The 17901-nt window shown below is 43.2% G+C and overlaps 1 protein-coding gene across 2 annotated transcripts; it reads right to left on the bottom strand.

The window, feature by feature from the left end:
• Positions 1–525: 525 nt before the first annotated feature.
• Positions 526–9200, bottom strand: LOC308697269 (alpha-2-macroglobulin-like protein 1). 2 transcript variants are annotated; one of them, XM_081376440.1, is made up of 34 exons: positions 9024–9200; positions 8382–8562; positions 8162–8318; positions 7996–8048; positions 7854–7874; positions 7595–7760; positions 7435–7519; positions 7249–7363; positions 7049–7169; positions 6835–6944; positions 6590–6760; positions 6288–6512; positions 6007–6219; positions 5779–5928; positions 5438–5587; positions 5279–5354; positions 4087–4249; positions 3769–3994; positions 3562–3685; positions 3370–3491; positions 3240–3291; positions 3065–3148; positions 2800–2976; positions 2616–2691; positions 2374–2530; positions 2232–2306; positions 1996–2158; positions 1734–1918; positions 1444–1665; positions 1241–1362; positions 1053–1134; positions 885–968; positions 704–809; positions 526–623 (listed from the first exon to the last, which is right to left on the bottom strand). In XM_081376440.1, exons 1-34 carry the CDS (start codon positions 9101–9103, stop codon positions 583–585), a joined length of 4335 nt encoding a protein of 1444 aa, XP_081232566.1. In that variant the 5' UTR covers positions 9104–9200; the 3' UTR covers positions 526–582. The 2 variants fall into 2 exon arrangements, with proteins under 2 accessions (XP_081232566.1, XP_081232567.1); XM_081376441.1 differs by having other exon boundaries at positions 528–623; positions 6007–6180.
• Positions 9201–17901: the final 8701 nt, after the last annotated feature.

Here is a 17901-nt window from a genome sequence, read left to right as displayed (position 1 = left end):
ATATAATATTTTCAATCTTACTATTCAAACTACAATCCAGCCTCTAGTTCATAAACGTTAGAGAACTGGCCCCCGACTGAGCCTGGGTTCTCCCAAGTTTTTTTTTTTTCTCCATTAGTTCACCTGATGGAGTTTCAGCTCACCATTAGGTCACGTGGAGTTTTTCGGTTCCTTTCCACTGTTGTCTTTGGCTTGCTCAGTTAGGGAAATTTTGGGGATATTTAATTTAATCAATTCCACTAGAAACAAACCTTGTATTTTAATTTAATACTATGAAGCTGCTTTGATACAATCTGTATTGTGAAGAGCACTATACAAATATCCTTGACTTAAAGGCAGTACAACTGCCCTGTGAGGTAACAAGTTATCACTTAAGATCCTGTCATTTTCTGGCCTTAGTTTCAATAAAGGCAAGTTTTGGAATAAGGAAGTTTTGAAACTACCAAGGTATTTTTAATGTGTAATGAACTTAAAAAAAAGTGCAGTGCAGTGCAAAAGTGCAGTTAGGAACAAGAGGCAACAGAACTGGTTGTATAGTGGTTTTATTCAAGTCGCATGTCCTACAGCCAGTACTGAATCAAATCATGGACAGAAAGATGTGTAGGTGGTCTCAAACGAATCACCTGAAATGGGAACGGAAAACGACCTGATCATTTAACAGTGAATTCAGCCAGAGCAAAGCATGATTAGGATGAAAGCGTACTTGGCTTATAGTAGTCATAAACATTGATGACTGCTGGCTTGAGATTTTCCACTTTAAGAACCTGTTTCAGCTGCAGAGTGTAACTCATGGGGACGCCTTTGGGAACCTGCAAGACAGAAAGGATGAACAGCAGCAAATACACAGCACTCAAGATGGCAGCTAGTAATATACCCAGTCTCACCTCTTTCAGATACACTAGGACATGATCATCTTCAGCATCAACTCGCTCCACTAGCGGGGCGAATGATTGGGGTGAAGAACCAAGCTGAGGGGAAGAGACCATCATTTACACAATTACAATTGAATGAGCTTCAAGCATCTTGGGACTTTCTAAATCTTAAATACAAACCAGTGAAGTATCTGCCGTGAAGCCTGACAGGAGCTTAATGTCCACTAGAACCATGTTTGTGCTTGCTTTCACACCATTGTATCTGAATGAGGGTGAAAAAGGTTTAGTCAACAAGATCAAGAACACAGCTTCCCTTTTTGTAAGAGTCATAAACTTCAGTTGGTTTCAGGACACAAAGCTGTTCTTACTTCACAGTGAACTTCAACATGAGATTGGCTCCAAGTGGTTGGCAGTCTCCAGTCACCTTCGCTTCGACACTCAGCGTCATGGAGACTTTAACAGGTGTTGGGATGTTGTAGAAACACGCAACCTATAGTAAGAGTAGAAAAAACAAAAAAAAATTAGATTTGGCTGTGCGCAACAAATATAGAATGAGGATGAAGATACAGACCTGCACAGACACACAAGAGGATCCTGATGCTTTAACACTAAATTTGCCTGGAACGTTCTTCAGCGGCTTCTCCTGATACAGCAGCCTGTTGTCCCGATTCACCTTGAAGCTATAGGAGTCTCCTCCTTCTACTGAGGACTGTACGGTAACAGTGCTGGAGCCGTCCAAGCTGAACACTTGAGCAGCGTACACCGACAGGGCATGAAGAGCCACCACAGTGTCCTAAAAACAAGCACCAGATTAAAATAAATCCTCAAATGATTGCACTCATGCATGGTAGTCAGAGGCACCTGGGTGGAGGAGAACCCTCCATAGGGATTCTGCTGGGTGACGAGCCAGTTGACAATGCGGTTAGCATAGCCCACATTAGCAGTCGTGAGCGGCTGAACAGCGAGAACCGCGAGCAGAACGTAAGAGCTGATCTCCACTGCCAGACTATCACCAGATGTCATCTGAGACCAATGGAGCTTAGTGCCTTAGGATGAGATGGAGGGGAGAAAGTTGATGCCAAAGAACCTGACGAATCAACATCAAGAGGCTGGTAAATCCTACCTTCAGAAATGGCAAGGTTGTCCAAGACAGTTAAAAGCTGTGATCGAGTGGTGGTCTCTCCAGCCAGACTGAAGGTGTAGGTCAGCAGAGCCGTGGTGTAAGTGTTTCCCACGTTCCCAACGACAGGCCTCAAGCATGACAGACCGTTGGTAATGACAGGATCCTAATATATAAATATGACAACCAGAACAAGGCTATATGCAAGGAGCTCAATACAACTACTGGATTGGTTTTACCGTGGTGGGGACACCTAGTTCAAGCAGTGATGCAACAATGTAGGCAGTCATGGTCACACTGTCACCGACTCCACCCTAAAAAAAAAAACTGCTTTAGAAGAACATTCCATTGTTCCAGTGCATTAAGAAACATGTAATGCACCTTCATGTCACTATGGTACAGTTTTCCCTGCTGAATGAAACAGCCATCTGAACCCTGCTTGCTGATCAACCAATCCTTTGCACTCTGCAGGACATGTGGATCAATGAAGACAAATTGCCTCGCTAGACCAAAAGACCTCATGACAAAGGCGGTCAACCTGGTCGTGAAAAAGGTGGACAAACTAAACAAACTGCTGGTGCCACAACATATTACACACAACAGTAGAACAGAGCGAAACTCACCATGTATTTGATTCATCATTACCAAATGTACTGTATGAACCATCACCATGTCTATAGTTCAGTTGTCTCTGGTATCCTGATTGGATCATACAGCACATGTAAGTGATAGTCCAATGAGAAGAGCAGGACAAAGCGTCCTTGAAATTGGGTATCCAACATATAAAGTGGATTTGGTCATCCATACCGCTCTGAAGGAAGCCTGTGGCGGTCTCTTGGATGGCTGCAGTGAGTTGCCCTGTGACCTTCAGGTACAACAGGACGTAAATATTTGGAGCAAGAATGATCATATTCTGTTCTCCACAGCCAAATGGCATCCGTAATAACCCATCTAGATTCTTCAGCGCACGACCCATTATGTCCCCTATGAGAGGTCAAGCATACAACCCACATCAGAAACAGTTATTCTACTAAACTTCACATGTCAGTTTCTACTGAATGAAATGTAGTACCAAGGACTGAAACTGAGCATCTGGCTGATCCTTGAACCATGTTTGTTGGAAATCCCAGAGTCACGTCTTCAGAAAGAACATTTCCTGCAGACAAGAGAAGGGGTCAGCATTGAGAGCTAGGCTAATGTTTGGCTATACAGGGAGAACATTTGGGAATCATTGAGTGCAAACAAACCCTTGGGACACAGTAACCAACTCTGGGTGTTTGTCCTTTCAACCCCTTCAGGCTATAAAAGCAATAAGACACCACATCAGTAGCAGCATGATCTCCATGACCAGACTCCAGAAGGCTGGTTATCACTCACCAGGACAAGTAGACTTCGAGTGACTACGTCGATGCGTCCTCTCGTCGGCACAGTCACGACTTCAGTGCCACATGGAGTCTGGGATGCTTCAGCTGAAGCACTGACAGTCACATTGACAGTTCCTGCAGTGACAGACAGGAAGTGAGCAACACCCTTAATATACACTTAAATTAGAGATAATCCAAAACTGACCGAGAACTGAAGCTGAGAGAACCCATTTGAAGGTCTTTCTCCCATTGGCACAAAGACAGGATGAATACGGATCAGTATACGGTTTAAGAGTGAATGCCGTGGATGAAGCTGGAGTTACTTTAACCTGCCAATGAAACGGAACACATGGAGCAAAAACACATGACATTTTCAATACAGATGAATTATAAAAAAAAAATCGTGGCAGACCATGATGCACTTGGACAGATAGCTGAAGACTGTGGCCTTCAGCTCAAAAGACTCCCCACGGACGATGGAGTACGGCAGGGAGAGCTCCAGGAAGAAGGGCTGGAAGACCGTCAGCAGAGCAGGAGGAGCCAGACCGAAACCTTTTGAGGACAGACAGAACGCCTCAGTCTCCCATGTGGTGATGGTGTCAGGAATAGTGAGGGATACTCGTGTGGATCCAGTGTTTCTGAAAGACAGGAGAAAAATAGGGGATCAAGAGAAAAATAAGGGGGATCCAGGAGAAAAACTGGGTAAGTAGCTTTAGAAGGAATTACTAACCCCACTTGAACAAGCTGCCAGAGCCATGTTTCTGGAAAGTAAGTCCTGACAGTCACTTCAAAAGAGGAAATGTCAGGTCCAGTACTTTCTGCTGCTGAAAGAGCCACTTCTGCTGCTGGACGAGGCACTCCCTCTGCTGGAAGAGCCAGTTCCTCAAGATTCACTGAAAGACAAGCAATTTTACACCAAACTGTCTTAGTATTTGCAGAATAAACAGGTTCATACTGTTACGGCCCCTCTTATTGCATTTATGGAAATTATTAAAACACCAACACCACACAATTTGTTGATCCACAAGGAGTACCCTTACCAAAAAAAAAAAAAAAAAAAAAAAAAAAGTTTATTAAAGTGTGCTATTAGTATACTTTTAAACAAAAAAAATATATATACTTTGTCTACTTTATGTACTGTACTTCTCAGAAATACAAGTATACTTGACTTACACTGACAGTATATTTGATAATATACAGCATTATACACTTTATAGCCCAAGTATATTTGGCCTATACTTGTTGATCGAGATATACTAAAAGTATTCTAGGCTTTTACTTGTTTATCATTTTAATTGAGTAGCTTAAATGCTTTAAAACAAATTACACAAGATGTTCATGTTTATATAGTATCAAGCTTTCGGGTGGAATAGCTTAGAATAAATAAAAAGTATGGAACTGAATCAGATCTTGTACACAGTGATAACCCTTACAAAAAATAAGTTACTTCAAGTTTTCTATTAGTGTACTGATTTTCAACTAAAAATAAGGTATACTTAAGTCTACATTTTATATACACTCCAATATACTTGTGTACTTATACTGAGAGAAGAGTATATTTGGCCTGTACGTGTACTCAATCTTTTAATAGAGATATACAAAGTATAACTACGTATTCTAGTTGTTTTAACTCTTGATCAAGTTGCCTATTAAATATACTTTTACGTAGTTTTTCCACATACAGTCTTATGAAACTTACATTTGAAAAGTGATTAAATTTAGTCCAAAGCGGTATTAAAATAGTACACTTACAAGTTTACTAGTACATATTGACAGTATATGTACTACATAATGTATACTTAAATACACTTGAACATCACTCAAGTATACTTTTTCATAAGGGTAACCTCACATAACTGAATGCAAGTTCACAAAGTCATGCAGAATTTTTCACTGAAAGAATGGCCTCTGCATAGACCTACTATCTGGGAAACTAGGATACAGCGGGCACGGAGGGGCTTGTACAGCAAGATTTGTTACGGTCTTCATTCCCAGACTCTGTCAGAGAAACAAGTTAAAAGACAGATTTAAAGTCAATGACTCCGTTTGTGACCATGTAGTCACAAAATACAGTTTTCTACCTTGAAGGTTGTGTAGGCTTGATTTGTAGGAGCAGGGTAGGCAGGATCTATATCAAAAGCTAGAAAGGGCCGAAAACCTAGACACTCTGGTTCATCCTGAACGCTGTTTGGGTAACCTGATAGCGATCGCACCGGGAGCAAGTCAAACACCTGAAACCATGAAAGTCATTTTTGAAAAATGTTGAACAAATTACTGTTTGGAATGTTATGTCAGAGTACATAGATGTTTGTTAAGATGCACACAAACTACAATCATAATAGGTTTGTTCAATTGATCTCAGCATTACTCAAATTCTAAAGCTGAACCTGAATGTCAGTCAAGATCAACTGCACACAGATACCATTTTTGCACTCAAACGTCTTCCCGGCTCCAAGATCCAGACGCTCTGATCTACAGCACTGATGCCACACAGAGATCCTGCTTGAGCAGAGACAGTCAGAACATTTCCCTCAGCAGGAACAGCCGTAGCAGGAGAGAACTGTAGAGACACCTGGAACAAGAATCAACACACTGTAGGACACGTCATTATACCCCACTTGAAGGCAAAAGATGTTAGTGCATATCATACCTGGTTTTGGAGACAAGTTTCTGTGTCAAACGACGCACTACCAACAGCAACATTCTCACTGGGCAGAACACAGTAAACCAGAATCTGCACTTCTGGAGCCATATCGACACTGACAGACAGCTGGAAAGACACAGAGCCGCTCGTGACTGTATTAGAAGCCCTCGCTGTGACTGTCTGAAATCCATGGAAGACGATCACTCCTCTGGACAAGACCTGACAAAAGACAAATAGATGCATAGAACATGTTTCTAAAAGAAAAAGGTGATGTGGTGTCCACTCACCATATAGATGATGTCAACACTGTAGTCGCCAGCCTCTCCAACAAAAGAATACTTCACCGTCACTGGAAACGCAGCACCACATTTGAGTGGCTGCTCGAACTTCACTATAGTCAGTTCACTAGATGGATTGTCAGGAGAATCAGGTTGGAGAAGCTGAACAACCCTTGTATCCGCAGTGAAGTGTGGTGATTTGTAACCATAAACAACCTCTGGAGTCGCACTTGCCTGGGGAACAACGAATTGCATTGGTTTCATCTGAGAGATTGGGAGAAGTCAACATGTCACAAATCAACAAATCATACCACAAGATAGAGAGCAGCTTTAGGAAGACTAGCAGTGCTGAGGGAGAACGTTGCCAATCCTTTCTGGTTTGTGGTCAGATTCAGCAGCAGTTTGTTGGGCCAGCTGTTACGATCCAGGAGATAAACCGCTTTGTTTGCAATTGGAGTATCATCAAAACGAGACACTGAGATCTGTTGGGAATGATCAAGGTTAGGAAAGGGAATCAATGTGAAGGCTTCTGCAACAAGGAATTCATTTCACTTGCCTTCCCATTAATCGTTGATCCAGGTTCAAAATATTCCGGGATGTCCAAAAACGTGACTTTGCCGACTTCAAATGTAATGGACACGGTTGCAGACTTTGACATCAATACATCTGGGGGGGGGGGGGGGGAGATGCAATAAAAATAAAATAAAAAAAGTGAACAGTGAACACACTTTAAAGCAAGTACCATTGGTCCGAATCAGCCAATAGCTCACCTGTTCCCTCCTCAGTGACATTCACATTTACAAGAAAAGTGTCTTGCATATTATTTTCAAATTTGGGGTTGAAAAACACTGATGTATCGACAATAAGGGAGGCACAGCCTGTGTCATTCATCTGGTAGCAGAACAAAGAGTCACATTAAAGTCAAGCTTGAGCAGAAGAAAAACCCTCCACTGTAAGGCAGGAGTCACACCTTTGCACTTTTAGTCAGGCAACGACGGGTCACATCAGGAACCACAACGTATGGAAATGACTCACGGCACACTTCCACCAAGGCTAGACCGGGTACAGGTTGGCCATATGTGTATCTGAGAAACATCACAAGGAACAAAATTAAGAACTGACCAACCACAAGACAATATCTGTACGTTTCACTCACTTGGCACAAGCCTCAACTTTCAGTCCCACATCTGCAACGCTGTATGTCTGTGGTGTGTTTACGGTCACGTCAAACTTGGGCAAAACTAAGCCAGAAATAAAAAAACACTAAGACCGCAGATCTGTCATTGAACTGATGCACATCATTCACAACAACTTACCGTATTTTTTCACTTCAAAAACATGGGAGATTGTTCGGTCGCCAATAAAAGCCTTTAGTGTGTACATCCCAATCTGAGCCTCTGGGTTTAACTCATGAGAAAGCTGCAATATCCACCCCGTTGAAGAAACGTTTGTCCACTGACCAATCCGGTTATTGTTATTGTCCTGTTAAAACAATGAACGGCTCAAAAAGGCAACAAAATACACAGAAAGTGGCAGTGGCTCCATTCAAAGACTTGGACCAGAACAAATTCTTACCTCCACCACCACCAGATTGTACTGAAAGACAGAATATTAAGCATTTAAAATAGACACCATTGCAGCAGTCAGTGAAGAGAACTGCAAAACTGCACATAAAAACCTGCAATACATTTGCAATATGTTCATGGCCAGACCTTACCATCTGATCAAGTGGCACAAATTTGGCATCCATGGTGACAACTCTGAAATTCACTGCAAAGACAAATTCATATTAATTGCACAATGCACTTGAATACCATCAGAACTTGTAGCGTACTGGATTATCTACACCTCTAATATTAAACCAAGGTTAATTCACAGCTCACCTGTTTGTCCAGGATTGTAGATGGGTTTGTCTGTCTGGATGAAGGTCAAAGGCAGGTAAGGTCTGAACATGACTTTCCTCTCTTCAGTCGCTCTGAAGACCTTCCCTTGGACTTCTACCTTCAGCGTCTGCACAGATTCTCCATCTACTCGAGGAGCCTGTAGAGATACCCAGTTAACTCAAACCAGACAAAAATAAAATCATGTCTCATGACAACAGACCTGGAAACTAAAGCATTGGTGAAATGGCTTTGAAGAAACTTGCTGCACAAGTGGAGTCATCCTTTTGTCATCAAGCAGAGAAACTGTCATTGTGAGACTCTCTGGGGGTTTCAGAAGACTTGCACACAATTTGGCATTAGATCCACTTTCAATCACTGCAGGGAACGTCACCATGAATAACCTGTGTAAACAGCATTAAGTTTAGGTTCAGGAACCAAAGGGAATAAGGTCAGAACATTTACATGTTGGCTGAACATTCACAGAAAGTGGATGCTACAGGGTTTCCAGGTCGGTGCATCAAAAGTAAGCCAAAGTGGTGATCTCCATCAGCTAGTGGGTTGAAGTACATAAAGGCAAAGCCTCTGATTTTTGTCAGAAAATGAGGAACAATAACTCCAACAGCAGACACACACTCCATTCAACAGTGACTTGTATAAAAAAAAAAAAAAAAAAACAAGTGTTCGATGAATAAGGTTTAGTGGGTCCCATTCATCCTTTGACCACTACATGGGAAAAATACAACATGAATAATGAACTTAAACAGTTAATGCTTTGCTGCTTCATTTTGCCATCTTTACAACTGCATCATTCAGCACAGATTCGACATTAGGCCACTTTTCACTTCAAAGCCCATTTACTTACGGCCTTTTCTGTCCATTAACAGCAAAAAGGAAAAGGGCTAAAATGAGCCCTTTCCAAACACAAATCTCCCTCACAGCCATGAAGAGCAATCATCCAAGACTAAACAGAAATCAAGAGTCTTTCAGAAACCCTGCAGCACTGCTGTTAACACACTGCTCTACAGCTTAACTCTAAATCAGCTGCACTGATGCCAGCGTTATTTAAACGCTCTTAATAATTCAGAACAGCTTGATTTAGCACTCACAGGCAATCTGGACATCTTTAGGGCGGAGCCCCGGTAATTAATCACAGGGTTGCCAACTCTGAAACACACGCTCTACAGTCAGGTTCGTTTTCTCCCTTGCGTTTGGTAACAAATCTTTCCCTCGTGGGTCAAAATGACCAAAACCCTAATGTCTATATAATATATATACAGTCGTGCTCAGAATTAATCATACCCTGGTAAATATGATCAAAAATGGCTGTAAAAAATAAATCTGCATCGTGTATCCTTTTGAAATTACATTCATAAAAATCTAACCTGTCATTTAAGTAAAATAATTTAAATAAGTGTTTCTCCAAAACACTTTAGACACAATCATTGGTACCCCTAGAATTTTTTATTAATAAAATATCTCTTAAGTATATTCCCATTAGTTTAAATATGAGGAAACACAAAGGCCAAATTCCCTTAATCATCAATCACAATGAGTAAAACCAAATAATACAGTTCTGATGTGCAGCAAAAGATTGTTGACCATCACAAAATAGAGAGTGGCTGTAAGAAAATAGCTAAACAACTGAAAATCCCCATTTTGACCATCAGGGCAATAATTAAGAAGTTATAATCAAGTAAAGATGTTACGAATCTGCCAGGAAGAGGATGTGTGTCTATATTGTCTTAATGGACGGTGAGGATGAACGTTTGAGTGGCCAAAGACTCTTCAAGAATCATAGATGGAGAATTGCAGAGATTAGTTGAGTCTTGGGGGGTCAGAAAGACTATTAAAAAAAATCAAACAACCCCAACATCCCCACATGTTGTTTGGGAGGGTTTCAAGAAAAATCCTCCTCGCTCCTCCAAAAACAAACTCCAGCATATTCAGTGGTCAGACACGACTGGAACTTCAAACAACACAGGGTTCTGTGGTCAGATGAAACTAAAAAAAAATAGCTTTTTGGCAGCAAACACACTAGATGGGTTTGGTGCACACAAGTATGAAAAGTACCCCGTGTGTACAATTTAATTTACCATTGGACTTTAATGTTATGGGCCTATTTTTTTCTGCTGGAGGTCCTGGACTGCTTATTCAGATACACAGCATTGTGGATTCTATCAAATATCAACAGATAAAAAATCAAAACCTGACGCCTTCTGCTAGAAATCTTATAACGGGCCGTGGTTGGGTCTTCCATCAGGACAACGATCCAAAACAAACATAACAATCAACACAAAAATGTGCTATAGGGAGTACAAAATGAAGCTTCTGCCATGAGCGTCCCAGTTCCCAGACCTGATGAGTGGAGTGAACTGAAGAGAAGAAGCGCCAGCATGGATCTGGGAATCTGAAGGGAGATTATCTTGTTATCTGTTATCTTGGCAAAAGGAGATTGCAAAAAGGTATTTAATAAAAGGGTATGAATAATTGAAAGATCAAAAGGATAAACGATGCAGATTTATTTTTAACAGCCATTTTGATCATATTTACCAGGGGTATGATTAATTCTGAGCACGTTTATTTCATTTTATTTACCTTTAAATTACCAGATTTTATCAATAAATAATAAATAAATAGTAATTGCACATTCATCACATTATTTCAACTTAAATTCAAAATAGCTCACAATTTAATGCATAAACCTTTCAATTCAGCTCAAAAAATCACAGATTGTGCGTCTTTGCCGAACTCATGTGAGGAAAATAAGTAAATAACATAGCATTTCATGACTCTTGCCACTAGATGGCTTTATAGGTCTATATGGAACAAATGAACAGTTTCCGTTGGACCCTAAAGTCAGTTTTTCTTCAGTAAGCATTCAGTTACACATATACACTAATTATTTTTTGGTAAATTTTTAGCATTTTTAGTTTAAATTTGTCGCTTTTTATTTCTTTTTTTATTTAGGTTTTTCTATATGTATTGAAGAATTCTTCACATTCCATTCATTCCTTTGGGCGTCAAATTGAAGCAGTTACTTTTTTCAGTTTCAACCACAAGACGATAAAGTTTTATATGTGGATATTTTTCTTACACGAGTACATCGCTTCTCTTCAGAAGGCCTTTATTAGCCCCCCATGAGCCATGTGAAGCCCTTTTATGATGAATAGATGCAATTTTATAATGGATAGATAGATGCACTTTTATCATGATGGATGTGCTTTTAGGGACTTCAAAACATATACGGCCATTCACTGCCATTATAAAGCTTGGAAGAGCTTTTTTTTATATAACTCTACTGTATTCGCCTGAAAGAAGAATGTCATGTCTATACACTTAGGATGGCTTGAGGGTGAGTAAATCATGGGCTAATTTTCATTTTTGGGTAAACTATTCTTTTAATGCAAAGGGATATTTTGCATTATTTTCCTTGAGAAATAAGATACATTTTCGTACCCCATTGGCAGATAATTTCCAAAAAAAAAAGCTACATTTCCCCCGGGAAAGACTAAATAGGCTACCTAATGCCATTTTTCTAATGAAAAAAAAATGCATCTTGATTTAAGAATCTTTAGATATTTTGACTGGAAACAATATTTTTTTGCAGTGCAGTTCATTCATTCATTGCACATCTTTCTACATAATATCAGGGATGCAGAGCACATTACTAAGGCCGCTGTATGCAGAGCGGGAAGGAAAATGTGCCTCGCTCTCGCACTCGTTCTGAGAGCTTGTGTGTCGTTTCCTGGACACAAACCCGTGAGAGCCATCAAAGAAGAGTTTTACACAGTTGCAGGTCAAAGGTGTAGAAATCGGTTTAACTGAGGCTAATCTGATGATATGAAACGGGTTTGACTTACCCTGCTTTCTCTGGTTTAACAAACCTCCTATTCTGAAACGGAAAACCCATGATTCCCTCCTTATTTCAGTTTTAACGCAGAGTTTTCACTTAAACTCATTTCTGAAACAGGACCCAGGGGCATTAAATGTTTCATTAAAGATGCTAAGAAGAGCAGGAATTAAACTACAACACTAGACTTTAATGAACCTAACAAATAAAGTAGGGCTGGAGCGGTTTCATAAAAGGTCATTGTGTCACGATATACGGATATGAACCCAAACGCAGACAGTAATAAATAAAACATGGATTTATTGAACAGACGGAATCCCAATAATTTGATCCAGGTTTATGTAGTCTAGTGCTGCATCTCAATTCACCTATTAATACCATGCCCTAAAAGTATGTACTCTTTTTGTGAAGAAAAGTACATAATTTTGAGTGTGTAGTTTTGCGTTTTGGCCTGTCATTTACACGAAAACGCCGTTTTTATCCCAGAAAACGATTATTTCTAAAAACTCCAGCCAAAGTGGAGATTTCTGAAAACGCCGGTTATGTGTTGCCGTGTCAACTGGGAGAAACGGGGTTTTAGGTTCTCAAACGTCACATTATGCGCCAGAAAATGTTTACGTCATGAACCTCGCGCCATGTCTGTTGTTTTGAAAGGAACAGGAAGTCGCTTGTGCTATTCGTTGTTGTCGATTTTGAGGATTCTGATTGGCTTGCATGGCTTTATCCTTCTCCCTACACTGCCGCCCATATAGTTAGGGAAAGTTAGGATTTTTTTTTTGCCAATCTGCAAAAAAATTTCTTACCAATAGCTTTTTTTTACCATGTGTTCCTATAGGTGTCTAGTAACACCTCCCAATTTATCCACGGCCAAATCCTCGGGGAAACGCCTGGAGAGGCGATCAAAGTTGGGGTGCCCAGACGTCCTGGGTAAAAATAGTTTTTTTTTGTTTGTTTGTTTTGTTTTTAATATTACCTTTTGAGATGTCTAACTAGGGGTTTTTAGGGGTGCCGAATCTATCCCAGCCATTAGTTTTGAGTAAAAATGACTCCAAGTCCATACAAAAACCACATAAAAATGGTTTCATTGAACAATTACAAAACAAAACTTACTACATCGGTTTTGTCATGTATTGTCATGTCTTGTCATGTTATGTCTTGTTGTTGATCTTTCTCTCTACTCTGTCTCCCTCTGCTGGGGTTTTGACGTTACTGTTTCTTTTCCCTTCTCTCTTCCTCCAGCTGTTCCTCATCTTCTCTAACCACCTCGTTTACTCTCTTCCCACCTGTTTCCTCTCCCCTCTGATTAGATCCCTATTTCTCTGTCTGTTTCTGCTTCTTTCCTTGTCGGATTCTCACTTGATTGTCTCATGCAAGAAACGAACTCAGTCCTGTCTGTCTTGTCCGAGTCCTGTCCTGTTGGCATCTGCCTGGTGAGCGCTATCTGTACCATAATAATCATCTTGATCTCTGTATTCTGTCCAGTTCATCTGATGCTGAAAGAGATCTGCTAACCACCGTAGTGATCTGAGCCTTGCCAACACTGAGAGACCCGCAACCTTTCGCCGTTATCGGTCTTCTCTGTCTGCCGTCAAAAGAGACTCTTATCTTCTCTGATTTTTCTTTCACAAAAGAAGTTTTGTTTTGTTTTTTATCGCCCTCTCTGCGGGTTGCCTGTTTTCCATTATCTCTCAAGAAGAGGATTTGTGTTCTACATTATTGCCACCCAGTGTTGCTACCCTGTGTTCTCATTAAAGACTCTTTTTGTTATATCGCTATTGGGTCCTCTCTTACCTGCATAACAGAAGAATCCGACCACCATGGATCCAGCGACTCCTAATCCAATCCAGTCTGCAGTCGAGATCCAGGGAGCGATGATCGGCCGGCACGAGGAGGAGTTGTCCGCCGCTCGGCTTGCCGTTGAGACCCTGGCTGCCCAAGTCTCTGATCTCACCAAACAGGTCCATCATCTTCGCCTTGACCCACCGGTCATTTCCAGGGCTTCCGAACCTCCCGAACCCAGAGTCAATAACCCTCCGTGCTACGCGGGTGAGCCCTCTGAATGCCGCTCGTTTCTCACTCAGTGTGATGTGGTTTTTTCTCTCCAGCCCTCCACATACTCCAAGAACAGAGCCCGTATTGCCTACGTTATATCTCTCCTCACCGGACGGGCCCGGGAATGGGGAACGGCGATCTGGGAGGCGGAGGCTGAATGTACTCACCAGTATCAGGACTTTAAGGAGGAAATGATACGAGTTTTTGATCGTTCTATTTTTGGTGAAGAGGCTTCCCGGGTCTTATCGTCTCTGTGTCAGGGTAAGCGATCCGTTACAGACTATTCAATTGAGTTTCGAACTCTCGCCGCCTCTTGCGACTGGAACCCGCCGGCCTTACTCGCCCGTTTTCTGGAGGGGCTCTGTGCTGAAGTAAAGGATGAGATCCTCTCTCGAGAAGTTCCTACCAGTGTGGATTCCCTGATTGAACTCGCTATCCGCATTGAAAGACGGTTCGACCTTCGTCGCGGAAAGGAGTCCGCATTCTCTGTCACCTCCTTCTCCGCATCTCTACCGTCTGCCTCCGCCAGCTCGGTCTCCGAGCCCATGCAGCTGGGGGGCATCCGCATTTCGGCTAAGGAAAAGGAGCGGAGAATCACCAACCGCCTCTGCCTGTATTGCGGTTCAGCTGCTCATTTTGTTTCCTCTTGCCCTGTAAAAGCCAGAGCTCACCAGTAAGAGGGGAGCTACTGGTGAGCGCGACTACTCTGGTCTCTCCTTCAAGGTCCAGCACTACTTTTTCTGTCCATCTCCGCTGGACCGGCTCATCGGCTACTTGTAACGCTTTGATAGACTCTGGGGTGGAGGGCTGTTTTATGGATGAGAACTGGGCTCGTGAACATGATATTCCCCTCAAGGAGCTAGAAGATCCCACGGCCCTGTTCGCTTTGGACGGTAGTTCTCTCCCCAGGATTCAGCGTGAGACGCTGCCTTTAACCCTCACTGTCTCTGGTAATCATAGCGAGACCATTTCTTTTTTAATTTTTCAGTCACCTTTCACTCCTATTGTTTTAGGCCATCCCTGGCTAGTCCGTCATAATCCCTCGATTAATTGGGCTAAGAATACTATCCTTTCCTGGAGCATTTCTTGTCATGTTGAGTGTCTAATGTCTGCTATTGCCCCTGTTTCTTCTGTCTCTATTTCTCAGGAGGAGTCTGGTGATTTGACTGGAGTGCCGGAGGAATATCACGATCTTCAGACGGTGTTCAGTAGGTCCCGGGCCACTTCTCTCCCTCCACACCGTTCGTATGATTGTTGTATAGATCTTCTCCCGGGAGCTACTCCCCCCCCGGGGAAGACTATACTCGTTGTCAGGTCCTGAACGTAAGGCTCTCGAAGATTACTTATCCGTAGCCCTCGACGCCGGTACTATTGTTCCCTCCTCCTCTCCCGCCGGAGCGGGGTTTTTTCTTCGTTCAAAAAAAGGACGGTTCCTTACGTCCCTGCATCGATTATCGAGGGCTGAATGACATAACGGTTAAGAATCGTTACCCGCTCCCTCTTATGTCATCAGCTTTCGAGATCTTGCAGGGAGCTAAATTTTTTACTTAACTGGACCTTCGTAACGCTTACCATCTCGTGCGCATCAGGGAGGGGGACGAGTGGAAGACGGCGTTTAACACTCCGTTAGGGCACTTTGAATATCGGGTCCTTCCTTTCGGCCTCGTCAACGCTCCAGCTGTCTTTCAGGCACTGATAAATGACGTCCTGAGAGACATGCTGAACATTTTTGTTTTCGTTTACCTTGACGATATCCTGATCTTTTCGCCGTCACTCCAGATCCATGTCCAGCACGTCCGACGCGTCCTCCAGCGCCTTTTAGAGAACCGTCTTTATGTAAAGGCTGAGAAGTGCACTTTTCATGCTTCTTCCGTCACGTTTCTCGGTTCTGTTATTTCTGCAGAAGGTATTCAGATGGATCCTGCTAAGGTCCAAGCTGTCATTGATTGGCCCGTTCCAAAGTCACGCGTCGAGCTTCAGCGTTTTCTCGGCTTCGCTAATTTTTATCGACGCTTTATCCGTAATTTCAGTCAGGTGGCTGTCCCTCTGACAGCTCTCACATCCGTCAAGACGCGCTTTTGTTGGTCCGATTCCGCCCAGGGGGCTTTTGATCTTCTCAAGAAACGCTTTACGTCCGCTCCTATCCTTATTACACCTGACATTTCTAGACAGTTCATTGTTTAAGTCGACGCGTCAGAGGGGGGCGTGGGTGCTATTCTTTCTCAGCGCTCTCTCTCTGACAACAAGGTCCACCCTTGCGCGTATTTCTCTCATCGCCTGTCGCCGTCTGAACGTAACTATGATGTGGGAAATCGCGAACTGCTCGCCATCCGCTTAGCCCTAGGCGAATGGCGACAGTGGTTGGAGGGAACGACCGTTCCTTTTATCGTTTGGACAGACCATAGGAACCTTGAGTATATTCGTTCTGCCAAACGACTAAACGCACGTCAGGCTCGTTGGGCAATGTTTTTTGCTCGTTTTGAATTTGTAATTTCCTATCGTCCAGGCTCTAAAAACACCAAGCCTGATGCGTTATCTCGTCTCTTTAATTCCTCTGAAGTCTCAATGGACCCCGAGGGAATTGTCCCTGAGGGGCGTGTCGTCGGTTTGACTGTCTGGGGAATTGAGAGGCAAGTTAAACGAGCGCTCACTCACACTCCTTCGCCGCGCGCCTGTCCGAAGAACCTTCTTTTTGTTCCTGTCCCGACTCGTCTGGCCGTTCTTCAGTGGGCTCACTCTTCCAAATTAGCAGGCCATCCCGGCGTCCGGGGCACGCTCGCGTCCGTCCGTCAGCGTTTTTGGTAGCCCACTCGGGAACGTGACGCACGTCGTTTCGTGGCGGCTTGCTCCGTCTGCGCGCAGACTAAGTCTGGGAACTCTCCTCCCGCCGGACTTCTCAGACCACTTCCAATTCCTTCGCGACCGTGGTCACACATCGCCTTAGATTTTATAACCGGACTTCCTCCGTCGGCGGGCAAGACGGTTATTTTCACGGTTATTGATCGGTTCTCTAAGGCGGCTCATTTTATTCCCCTCGCAAAACTTCCTTCTGCTAAAGAGACGGCGCAAATTGTCATCGAAAATATTTTCAGAATTCATGGTCTCCCGTCGGACATTGTTTCGGACAGAGGTCCGCAATTCACGTCTCAGTTTTGGAGGGAGTTTTCTCGTTTGATTGGGGCTTCCGTCAGTCTCTCGTCCGGCTTCCACCCCCAATCTAATGGGCAAGCCGAACGGGCTAATCAGACTGTTGGTCGCATTTTACGCAGCCTTGCCTTCCGTAACCCTTCGTCTTGGTCAGAGCAGCTTCCCTGGGCTGAATACGCCCATAACTCGCTTCCTTCGTCTGCGACCGGTCTGTCACCTTTTCAGAGTAGTCTTGGGTACCAACCTCCGCTGTTCTCGTCTCAGCTCGCCGATTCTTGCGTTCCCTCCGCTCAGGCTTTTGTCCAACGTTGTAAACGCACGTGGAGGAGAGTCAGATCTGCTCTTTGCCGTTATAGAGATCAGACTGTGAGAGCAGCTAACAAGCGTAGAACTAAGAGCCCTAGATATTCTCGTGGCCAGAAGGTATGGCTCTCCACTCTCAATCTTCCTCTTAAGTCTGCGTCTCGTAAGTTGACCCCGCATTTCATCGGTCCGTTCCGTATTTCTCAGATCATTAGTCCTGTCGCGGTGCGACTTCTTCTCCCTCGTTACCTTCGCCGTGTCCACCCGGTCTTCCACGTCTCTTGCATCAAACCCGCTCTTCGTGCTCCCACTCGTCCTCCTCCCACCCCTATTCTTGTCGAGGGCGCTCCTATCTATAGGGTCCGCAAGATTCTGGACATGCGTCCCA

This window comes from Scardinius erythrophthalmus (genome assembly GCF_964197995.2).
Source record: "Scardinius erythrophthalmus genome assembly, chromosome: 1".
NCBI lineage: Eukaryota > Metazoa > Chordata > Actinopteri > Cypriniformes > Leuciscidae > Scardinius > Scardinius erythrophthalmus.
Note: the sequence above shows the minus strand (reverse complement) of the source record. Positions and strands in the feature narration are given on the sequence as shown.